This window comes from Seriola dumerili, unplaced genomic scaffold (genome assembly GCF_002260705.1).
Source record: "Seriola dumerili isolate Sdu_G_001 unplaced genomic scaffold, Sdu_1.0 BDQW01000190.1, whole genome shotgun sequence".
Lineage (NCBI taxonomy): Eukaryota > Metazoa > Chordata > Actinopteri > Carangiformes > Carangidae > Seriola > Seriola dumerili.
In genome coordinates, this window is record NW_019174445.1 from 625,796 (window position 1) to 638,282 (window position 12,487).

The 12,487-nt window shown below is 40.9% G+C and overlaps 1 protein-coding gene across 1 annotated transcript; it reads left to right on the top strand.

Annotated features, from left to right (window-relative positions):
- Positions 1 to 238: 238 nt before the first annotated feature.
- Positions 239 to 11,151, top strand: LOC111227590 (mitogen-activated protein kinase 13-like). Its single transcript, XM_022753146.1, has 12 exons — positions 239 to 436; positions 2,577 to 2,706; positions 2,896 to 2,954; positions 4,097 to 4,202; positions 4,629 to 4,658; positions 6,034 to 6,081; positions 6,424 to 6,538; positions 7,197 to 7,268; positions 7,761 to 7,840; positions 9,056 to 9,134; positions 9,594 to 9,767; positions 10,127 to 11,151. Exons 1-12 carry the CDS (start codon positions 324 to 326, stop codon positions 10,210 to 10,212), a joined length of 1,092 nt encoding a protein of 363 aa, XP_022608867.1. The 5' UTR covers positions 239 to 323; the 3' UTR covers positions 10,213 to 11,151.
- Positions 11,152 to 12,487: the final 1,336 nt, after the last annotated feature.

A 12,487-nucleotide genomic window follows, 5' to 3' on the forward strand; every position in this document is an offset into this window, starting at 1 on the left:
TTTTTTTAAGGAATATCTTATCTGATCTTATCTTATCTTATCTGATCTTATCTGATCTTATCTTATCGCGGCTAGCTATACGCTTCAGTTTTCGCTAGCTTCTCGTTTACACTTGCATTACTCCCACGCAGTTCGTTACTAAAGGACATTATTTTGAAAACCACGAACGGAAGTAAGGTCTGCGGTATCACCTCGTACTTGAGCAGTGTGTGTGTGTTTTTTTTTTTTTTTTTTTTTTTTTGCCTCTACCTTGCCGAAGAAGTGACAGGCTTACAGGAGGAGGGAGGAGAAGTTTTTCTCAGCTTCGCCTTCTCCCCTTCATCATGGAGGCTCGGGCACATTTCTCACGGGAGGAAATCAACAGCACGGTGTGGGAAGTAGCTGAGAAATACACACGGCTCAAACAGATAGGGACCGGGGCGTACGGCTCGGTGTGGTGAGTGATTTACCATTTACTGTGCATGTACGCTGCATGAAGTGTGTGTGTGTGTGTGTCGTAGTTGGGACTGGACCTTGTGGAAAATACTCAATCTGAGCCCAGCACTCACCAACGATAAGCTACCCTGGCTCCCGGCAGCTTACGGTGGGCCCGGGTTTTATATCCTGTGCTCCTGTGCACCAACACACTGTCAACACTGGTGGCACAGGAGTAACTTATGTAACTAGTTATTACACCTCACACATTATAGCACATCCTCACAGCGTGTGCCATGTGTTACCACGGAGACCATGCACACCTCACAGCACATATATGTTTTAATGTGTGCAGTAACAGAGGAAACGAGGCTCTGTCAGTGTCAGTGTTAAAGATGGCCACTTTGCACTTTCATCTCTACATGCAGTTACATGCAAGGTACAATATGACATGGTGCAAGCCACAGAAATGTTCACATTCAATAACACCTACGCACACAGATTTGAAGAAATATAAATTTTACTCACTCTTTGTAAACATGTATCTACAAGTTGTGTGTGTGTGTGTGTGGGTGTGTGTGTGCGTGCGTGCGTGCGTGCGTGCGTGCCATAATGGGGGGGCAACTTACCTCCCACAGTAACATGTTGCTGTTGTGACATTGACATGTTTATTTAAAGCAAACACAGAAACACAGAACATTGGTCACACCCAACATCGCCCAATATTAGTGATTTACAGGTGCCGCGGTTGTTAACCATCCGGCTATATAAATAAAATCTGTGTGTAACAGTTGCTCCATGTGTCTGTAATTATCACACACTTTGATCTATAATCTTACAAATAAAAAGAAATAAGACTATAAATTCCCCCAGCAGAACGCCACCAACCCAAGAAATCACTAATTAGCCATCAGCTAAAACTAGTTTATATACATGAGAATCAGCCTCAAAAGCAGAATATGTGTGTAATTCAATAGATAAAATAATAATAGATCTAATAATAGAAATACAGGATATAACCTTGCTGCATCGCCCACACTGTGCTCTCATTTCATCACTGTGGTAGACCACATGCACTAAACCAACCTAAATCTAATTAAAATATATATTTTTTGGACTTACATTTATTCTTTGCATGTGTAAGAAATTTTATTATATTTTCATTATCCATACTGTAGCAACAAATTTTGGATAATTTTGTGATCCCATTGTGAAGTTACTGAATGAGATCAGCTCAAGTTTTATTCAGAATAATAGTGTAATATGGCCAGTTTTTGGAGTTACGCAACTCCCACTCTCGCTTTTTTATCCCTTTGAGTTTGTTTATAGATCACTTGTCTGAGTCGACTGACCACTGAAGCACGATAGGTCAAACTTTTATTTGAAATGGTAAAACATCTATCACAGTGGACTCCTGTTGTCAGAGCTGCAGATATTATTTCAAATATCAGATATACTGACTACAGTTACCAGGGTTTTAAGCTTCATAGTTTTGGAGTGACGGTCTGTTGAAGCTTAAGATGTCCGCCTATTAAAAGAAGCACCATCTGAGTAAATGAGATCAAGCGACCATTATCTGGATCGCACATCTTTCATTAGAAGAAGGAAGGAAATAATCAACAGAATTGAAACATATTCACCAGTTTCATTGTTACCGTACTGTAGGTGTGAGATGTACTGTTTTTTATTTCAGATCTTTGTCTGGCATGGAGAAGCTGTTCATGTTCAAATTACTGAACAATCCTACATTAGTGCATCAGTGTTGTCCACGGCGCTGTGCACAAACGATGTGTGTGTGTGATGTGTGTTGGTGGACGCGGCTCCAAATAGCCTAACAAGCCTTTCCTCCCACGATTCGGTGCCCTGCAGATCACTGCAAACATGCACGTCACCAGCTGCCAAACATTTACATGTTGACATTCAATAAACCACAGACCGCCAATCAGTTAGAGAACGAGTCCCTCCACGAGAGAACGTCTTCGCTGTAGCGTATGATTTTAAAACAGAGCCTCTTACTGAAAGCGAAACCCCTCGAAATAGACTGGCCTCAGTCGTTTTCCCACTGCTCTCACTTCAAAAGAGGGGAATCATTATGAAACTAGAAGACACACGTAGACTCAGACTGCACAGCTATTGACCCGTTATTCCATTATGCACCACAGCTCGGCAATAAATGAGAAGACTACAGAGAAAGTGGCCATCAAGAAGCTGCACAGGCCCTTCCAGTCAGAGATCTTTGCTAAGAGGGCCTACAGAGAGCTGCGACTGCTCAAACACATGAAGCACGAAAATGTGAGTAGATCAAAGCCGACATATTCCCCGCTTCTTTTAACAGACTGGAGCTTTTACGTGTGGTTTTGGCCTCATGATGGTAATAATCATTATGCATTATAGATATGATAATATGGTGTAAATACTTCAGCTCCTAACGCCTGCTCCCATGTGTCTGTGTTCGTCACATCTCCCCTTCATTCCAACCAGGTGATAGGACTTCTTGATGTGTTTACACCTGCCTCAAGCCTCAATGACTTCCAAGACTTGTGAGTATTTAGCAAAGCCCTCAGGCAGAGGCAGACAACGCCTATCTGGTGATCTGCGGGTTTAGTATTCACCTGCAGCAATGCCTACAGGTTCTGGTTGCAGAGCCGTTTTGGGGGGGGGGGGGGGGGGGTTAAACAATAGGTGAGTCACCAGAGTGATGAGATAAAAACTGAACTGACCACCGTCATTAAACAGGAAGGGGCCTTATCTAAACTGTTACCAGCTCTGCTGTCTAAAATAACTCCGTATAGCATTTAGAAATATCACCGTAGCATTAAAATGTTCCTGAACTGGAGCTAAAGCGCCCCAAAACTGAAACACTGAGTTACAGCCCCAGAGGTGTCCGCATACTTTTGGCCACACAGTTTACACTCGTGACAAACTACATAAGGATGATTCACTGTATACAGAGACCAAAATCTACCATTCAGTCAAGAATTTAAGGTCTCGATGAGGGAACTCTTAAGATGGAAAAAACGTCCATCATGGAACTCGGCGGTTAGCGAGCAGGGTGACAGTGAACAGAGCACGACGCCTGCCAGGTTTTCGCCGAGGATCGCTCAAAAATTAGTTACAGTTCTCCGTCACGATCTTATCTTATCAGTCTCTTTCCACTCTGTGTTTCAGAAAACCAAGGAACAGTCAGCTTTAGGTTCGGTGGTGAATTTTAATTTAGGCCTTCTGCCACAGCATGACGCACATTATTATTTTTATTTTGCCACGTATAATTAAATAACTATACAATATAACATAGAAAATTATTATTATCATATTTTCTTTAACTGAATTGAATGATTATTCATTGCTGTGACTCAGAGTTTAGGTTGCTCATAAGACGAACACATCAAACTGCAAACTGTGGCTGTTGCAGCAGCACATAAAGAAGAAGAATACTGTATATTAAGAGTTACATAAACAGACACAAGCTCCTTAATAAAAGTATGAAAAGACACGGATTACAGCATTAACAGGGTGTGTAAAATAAGTGGGATAAAAGCCTCTTTTTGTGCTTAGTTGTGATCTTGACTGAATTAATTTGTTATGTCATGTCTGGCCTGTTGAACAGAGGTAATCACTTTACCGTCTCTCTCGCTGTCTTCTTACTCGGCCCCTCTCTAACCTCTCTCTCTCTTTTTCACAGCTACCTGGTGATGCCTTACATGTTTACTGACCTGTCGAAGGTGCGGGGTCATCTCTCAGAAGACAAAGTCCAATTTCTGGTCTACCAGATGCTCTGCGGACTCAGGGTGAGACAGGGATGTTAGAATTTCACCGTGAAGCGTCAGAACGTTTAAAGTCATAAATTAAAAGCTCTACTTTCATTGTGGTAATTATATAACACATGTATGTAATGAGAGGTGCAGCTGAGGGTTCAACCTTTAGCTGAAGACAAAGTCGTAGTGTACAATCATAGCATGTAAGAATTAAAAGTTATTTAAAGAAAGGAAAGAAGCACAGATCAATGCACCTTGTTAAAATATAATAAAATGTTTGCTACTGTCAAAAGTATTTTAAGTATAACTTCACTCAAAACTCACTCAAAGCTCATACTGCAAACAGGCAAACATTGATAAAACCAGCTGTATCAAAAATGAACCATACCATACATTTTAGATATTAATGCAATATAAATGTCTCTCTCTCTCTCCCTCTCTCTCTCTCGCTCTCTGCAGTACATTCACAAGGCCGGAATCATCCACAGGGTAAGTACAAGTCAGTTTATCGTTGTAGAGCTTAGGGGAAAAAACAGCCTTAACTTGGGTCTGTTTTTTTGTTCTATGATAAATTGACCTTCTCAGAGTTTTATTAAGAAACTGTAACGTGTTCAGTTCTTTGTCCCGTACGTTGATTCTGACTCAGATTGCAGACGTGCACTTCTTCCTGTACTTCAGAAGGATTTGCAAATGGTGATTTAATGTCATTGTTATCAACTCAGATTAAACCCTGCCCCGACAGGTAGGATGAGTTCACTCCACTTCTGATGTCTGACTGGCGTGTCTAGAGACGTTAGGCCACACCCATGGGCGCCGGTTGCCAAGACCTATGGGTGTGTGTGTGTGTGTGTGTGTGTGGAACAAGGGAAAGCAGAGTTAGATTAATGCATCACTTACATATCAGATAGATACCGGTTTGTTATCTAAGTGCCTCACAGTGGCACCATTAATACAGAGTCATGGAGCGGGAAAATCGTATTGAAAATCAAACTGAAACTTTGTAGTTGATTCAAGAAAACAGTGATTTAGGCAGGAAATAACTGACACTGACCAATCTGTTATTAGTTATCTCTATCCCTCTATCTTTTTTTTGGGGGGGGGGGGGTGACAAGTCGGCCACTCACAGCACAGTTTGGATGGGGTGCGCCTACTGGGGATGGGGAAGCCTCCTTCCAAAGGTCTGGAGCCTGAACACTGTGGGGGACAGACCTGTATTTCAAACCAAACCAAACACATCCCACCTCCACACCTACCATAACAAAACAAATTTACACCACCCCAGTAGTGCGCACTTCCCCCACCGGTGGATGATAGGTTATGTTATTTTATGTTGTTATGCTATCTTATGCTGTTATATTATTTTATGCTATGTTATGCTATGTTGCTTTCCTACCTTTTTAGCCTCAACATATTTATCAGTTATGCTCGATATTAATTTAGCTGCTAGTGTGTGGGGGGTGTAATAAGTAATTGTTGTTTAAACTGCAGGAAACTCAGTTGTGCACACTCTGACTCAGTCCTCTGTTAAAGTGTTACCCTGTTGTTACTGTAGTAATTCTTAAAGCAGTGAAGGTGTTATCAGCACTCACTAAATACTGATCACACATTGTGTGACAGTATTTTATGAATGACTCTGCAGAAACGACACAGTAAGACTTCCAGTCAGTTTATACTTGAGTCACGCCATTGACTCCCTGTGTATGCATGGAGACAAACAGCTGAGCCATGTCAGGCCGCAGGAACTACAAGCACCGAAAACTCCTCCCGTTCCCGCTTCTGATGCTGCTTCAGTACGAGCGCCATCGTTTTCTGTTTATCACTGTGTGCTGTAAGAAACCATCACTCAGCTCTTTTTCTTCTACAGGATCTTAAGCCAGGAAACTTGGCAGTAAACCAAGACTGTGAACTGAAGGTTTGTACTTCTAAGGATTACACTAGAAAAACATGACCAAACTGAAATGTTGGGGACGCTGCAAATAATAGGATTCAGCAAAAGAATGTGATAAGATTCAGAAAATGTTATAAAATTAGCAATATACAGGAAACAGCGTGTGGATTTACTAATAATTACAGATGCTGCTGTTTTGATTCTCACTTAAATGTGGCTCAGGAAACGTTGATGTAGAAACCTGTGTGTGTAAAATAATGTTATATATCTTAAACAATATATATCAGTAAAAATCAAACACTTTATCAATGATATATTGTTGATATAATGTTCCAGATTGTGATCAGTTTTGTGCCTCTGATGCAGATCCTGGACTTCGGTCTGGCTCGCAGTACTGACGCCGAGATGACGGGCTACGTGGTGACCCGTTGGTACCGGGCACCTGAGGTCATTCTGAACTGGATGCACTACACCCAGACTGGCAAGACAATCGTAGCTGTTTTTTATATTCTAACTAACTGTACCTGCGTCCTCGCTGTGGTCTCGGTTGCTCAGTCGGCCTGACGGTGCTGTAACTGTAACCGTTTGCCGTCTGTCGTGGGAAAACATCCCAACTCCACTTACAGGGATTTCTTTCTTTTAGCTTGTGTGGTACTTTACGGGTCAGCGGTTTTTATTATAATCCTGTTGCTGCGGCATGAAACCCTGTTTGAAGTTGCATGGGTGTCATTCTGACAAATTTTTTTTCCTTTAATCTGTTAGACGTTGACACAGATGGGTCTGACAGCAGCCTGATAGTGCTGAGACTGAATGACAGATCTCACTGACTTTCCCGGGATTCATGTTTCTGTGGGAGGTTTTTTTTTTTTTAATTTGTAAACAGCATCTAGAGGATGGGGTGTAGCAAAGAAAGCAACTCTGGCAAGTTTATACCCTTCACAGGATTGTATTACTCACCAAGTATTCCCAATATAAACAGCACAATAGATTCTGCTTCCTGTTGCGAATAGGAACTTTGCTCTGGCATATAAATGCCACCTTCCTCATTTCTACTCCACTGAGCTGAATTTGAAACACTCTTGATGTGTTTTCTGCTCGGATTCTCACTGATGTGTTTTCTCTTTTCCTGTTTATTCTAGTGGACATCTGGTCTGTGGGCTGTATCATGGCAGAAATGATCAATGGAAAGACTCTTTTCAAAGGAAAAGACTGTATCCTTTCATCCACTATTGAAGCCTGTGTAATTCTAAATAATGAAACAGGTTCTAATGTACAGAAATGGAAATATACTGTAAGTAAGTAATATTTTGTCATCAAATCAATGTAATGATAAATGAGATTGAAAGCCCCTTAAAGAAACAGTGACAGTTTTATTTGATCATAAATCCGGTGCAACACAGAACACAAAAGGCAGTTACAGCATATTACATGCAGTATATCTCTTTTACTCAGCTATTACATGCTTTTTCCTGCATGTTTTACATTTGCTTTTTATGTTCTTTTTTGTGTTGCACCTGACACAGTTGATTCATCGCAAATAAAGCTGTCACTGTTTCATCAGATGGCTTTCATTTTCCTCTGTTATTGTGTTTTATGGATCTGCCTGGAAACCCGTACTTTCCACTGCTTCTCTGTGCACACACGCTTATGAAAGCACCAGAACATCTCAGGTTTTAAAATCCTTGATCGTAACCAACCACCAGACATGGACCAGCTGACTCAGATCATGAAAGTGACTGGAGTACCTGGACCAGAGTTCATACAGAAGCTGGACAGTCCAGAGGTAGGACAAGCTACTGTATGTGTGAGGAGGGCTGTAGAGGGCATGCTGGCAGGGCTGTACTGTTGTTGGCTGTAAGGGAGCACCTGGAGATCAGGGTCTTGCAGGGGGTACACCCCAGAGGGTCAGCCAGCATGTCTGAAATGGAAAAAGATGGAGGTTAAGGTTAATACAAGCACCACTATAATGTGGCTTTTGCCATTTTTATGCCTCTGCACCAGCGACAATAATAATATATTCTCACATCCCCATAATTCACAATCAGATTTCAGAGAGTAATCAATTCTTCTGGTTGATAATGTTCATTTAATCCAAACCGTACCACAAGCTGAACGTTGATGTGTTTCTCTGCCGAGACGCCAAGAGTCCTCTCAGGTGTTTTCCCCTGAAATCAGCGGTGCGCTTATTTAATACTCAGTCTGAAACTGAAACTGAAACTTATTTCCAGATTGTCCGTTTCCGACTTTCTTCCCCCCCTTTCTCCTTAGTCTGAGTTTGAACTCAACAATGACACCACAGCCACAATATTACACTATTATTAACAAGGCTACAGTCTCACTGTACACGTTAGATACAACAACAACAACAAGAGTGCAAAATACAAAAGATTTTGCCTTTCTTAAGCTTCACCAGTTGTACTGTAAAAATATAAAATTTGTCCTGAGGGTGGCACTAGAGGAAAAGTCAGGGCATCAACAAAAACATGCAGGAGGGTGTGTTCAATGAGGGTAAGTGAAGACGTGTAAAATAATGATAGAAATATGGATTTTTATCCACCAGATATCACCAGTAAGAGCTTATCTTAGCAGTAAATCTGTGCACCAAGCTCAACAATCAATCACTGTCTATCTGTCTATTACATCTGAGGCTCATGCGTTGCTTTGTGTGAGCTTCTGTTGATTTCTGCACATAAAAAGCTCCAATATATATTTTTATCTTTGCAAGAGAAGTGCCTGTTCATGTTCTTCCTGTTCTCTCTGTTCAGGCATTTTAATAACCCTGTTTTTTATCCAATTTTTCATCAGCTTTATATAGCTGATAACGAACCCACACTCTGATCCGCTGAAGTACACGGAAAATTATTCCAGTGCATATTTTTACAGAGATTTGATACCAAACACGTCTGCAAAATTGGTTTACGGTGCTGTTTTTGGAGAGAGTCGGTGTAAGATGTTGTTCTGGTTTGCTTTCCAATTTGTTTTTTGTCTCTAAAAACAGGCCAAAACTTATGTGAAGGCCCTTCCACGTTATCCCAGAAAAGACTTCTCAACGTTGTTCACCAGAGCCAGCGCACACGGTGAGTCCAGCCACAGCAGCTGGCCCTCCTGGTCCAGGTTGACACATGGACAGACTCAGCATAATTACAGTCTTCTACTACAGTGGCCCACCAAAGCAGTCCAGGGTCAGGAGTTTGTTGTCATAGTAACAGCAGGTTCCTTTGCTCCTTACTGTCTTTTGAATGATGTGACACTGCCCCTGTACCGTGTTCATGAAAGATTTTCAAATCACTGATCTGAACAATCAGTGTGAGGAGGATCCAGATCAGGAGAAATTCTCTACATGATACATTTTATGTCTCTGGCAGCAGCAGAAAAACTTCTCTTTTTGGAACCGATTTAATTATTGCTACAGGAGAGTTTGCAGCAAATCTGCCACATGGCTAATGTCACATTCACTGACGTCTACAATTTGAGGATTTTTTTTTTTTACGTTCGATCAAATTGTTGCGTTCTTCTGTACCACTGACCGTTTGCAGGTATCGACCTACTGGAGAAGATGCTGGTTCTCGATGGAGACGAGAGGCTCACGGCAGAACTGGCTCTGGAGCACCCGTACTTCGACGGTCTGAGGGACCAGGACGACTTTCGTGAGCCTGAAACGTATGATGACAGCCACGACAACGCCACATTGTCCCTGGATGAGTGGAAGCGTAAGAGCAAAAGAATACACAAACATTGATTAGAAAGAAATTACCATGATGTAATTAGTTACAGATGAGAGTGGCGTTAATATGGATTGGATTTTGCTTTTGTTTTTTCTATGGCGTTATATGAGACAGATATAAACAGAAGTCACATACTTGTGTCTCATAGTGGGAACAGTTTTACAATCATAGACATTTTCTTTTTACCATGTTTTGTTTTGTTTTGTACCAAATTTTGTTGCATGGCTTCTGTTAATGTGGTGATGAATAATTAATGTTAAAACGCCATGCAATTAGTCCTCTTTAAATTATTATAGACATCCTGCACCTGCAGAACACTAATGGTTTCCCCCTTCTGCCCACAGGGTTGTGTTTCAAAGAGGTGAGAGACTTTGTGCCGTTCCCACGGCGGGACTCCAAGAGGAAAAACACCCTGACTATGTCTCAGTGACCTGATGAATGTTGTGCCCCCACCAACATAGAATACAGCCAATGGTGCCCTTGTATACTCTAACCATGGATTCAGTCTGTTTCTTCTAGCCTGGAGATGTTTAGATTTTGAATCAGTGTTCAGAAGAGTGATCATCTTAAAAACTTTTTTTTTTTTTGTAATGTGCAATTATTTCCTAAATTTAAATTGCTTTGTGTGACACACATTCCCTGTCAGTGAGTTGTCTTGCAAATTTATTGTGACCAGATGTCACGGGGTTTACTGTAAGATTTACTGTAAAATTGTTTTCCAATTAAACAATAAGACAAAATATGTATAAAGTTATTTTTTGCATTGAAAATAGCATCTCTCAGGTAAGGGGTTTGGTTGGATCTGGGTTTTTGCCAACAAATGCCCTGAAAACCCCTGACCAGTGAGGGGCCCAAAAGATTAGCAGTTACAATGTAAATGTGCAATATGTTACAGGTGTCTGTTGGGATATGGGACCATGACAGTGTGTATGATGCTCAAAGCAACTAGTCCTTTTAATTTATGTCTGCTTTTATCACCTGTGGGTCCATACTGCACTACTGTAATGCCTGCCATGCTGTATATACCATTTTCACACTTGCACACAAATTTAAGCCCAACCCTTGTGGGTGTTTTCAGTATCTAGCAGCTTTTTAATATGTACTTGGCTGGGCTTGTACGTTATTCAGAGGCCACTTTGTGATGTGTAATATAGAGAGTCAGTGTAAGATGTCATTGGGGGTTAAGGTTATTCTGTTTAATTCATTGCATCATCTATTTGAAAGGGGATCCTGCACAGGACATCTTGAGACTGATAATAACCATGTAATACCTTAAAATGTGATGCTGGTTTGTCACTTCTTTCTTTTTTTTTCTCTGAGTGGGTGAATGTCTGTGCATGTGTGCATATGAACAGAGAATAAACATGAGCATGAGCACCCATGTGTGCACACATGTTTTGTGTACATGGGGGTGACAGGGACAGGTGTCGGGTTTCCAAAGCACCACATCAGAGAAAACGGTCCAGATACAGTTAATGGCGCCGTGTTGTAACTACATATTTAGAATGCATAAAGCTGTTAATAAGATCAATACAGCCTGATCTGCCACTGACCCTGTTAAATAGCTTGCGCGCGAAAATCATGGCCTGGTGACGTCAAGAGGGCGGGCTAGACTTGTATTAATTGCTGTTATCAAGGTAGCCCACAGGCGATACATAAAAGCGGAAGTGAGGCATTTTGCCGTCAAAATAAAAGTTGATAGAATAATGTAAATAAGAATAGCATAACGCACTTTCTCGGCCGTTTTATTATTATTTATTGAGATTGAAAGTTAAGCTTTATCTTAGATTTAGCAAAACCTTATTTTAAAATAATTTCTCCCGGATATCCCATGGAAAGAGAATACAAACTAAATTTAAGCCCATTGCTTGAAAACAAATCTATATGCACTAAAATGTAAACTGGATAGGAAATAGTCAGACAAGATGGGGGAAAATATACAATTTAAGAGCAGTAAAAATATATTTAAAAAGAGAATTTAAAAAAAAGAATATATTAAATGTAGGTGCATAAGTCAATAACAATACACAAATCTGAAAATAAGAAGAGTGTAAGAAAATATTGTCTCTGCAGTTTACCTTGACCACTCTCAATAATGTTGCTCATCCAATTTCTGCCACACTTCACCGTGTGCATTGATAATCCTTTGTCATAATGTCAGAATGGCGCTGAAATACTGTGAAAAAGACATGTTGGCAAGAAAATAAACAAAGATGTTATTAAATTCGGTATCACGTAAAATGTATGTTCTTTGAGTTGAATTAGAGGTGTACGCAGTATACAACACTAATGACTTTATTTTGAAAGGAAAATCCGGAAGTCCTATGCTCTTACTTTGGCTAATATCGATTTAGAACTTACTCTAGGCTCCAAATAGCTAGCCAGCTAGCCGAAGGAGGCTAGTATTTCTCCTTCTCACAAAACTGGGTCGACAATAAGCTGTTTCTCAAATTACTAATGCAGATATACCACTCTTGTTCTCAGCAAATCTTTGGGATTGACTGATTGCGTCCCAAATGCCGTGTTGTGAAGAAACGGATGCGTTTTAAAATAGCGAAATATACCGGCTGTACCAGCAAACTGTAGCTGGCTAACGATAGCTGTTAGCTTCGGGAGTACAGCAAGTTAGGCGGCTGGCTAGGAAACCATTACTGTAGAGGCGGCTTCAGACCGCCGGCTGTCGAGCTACCTGTGTCAGTCAGTTG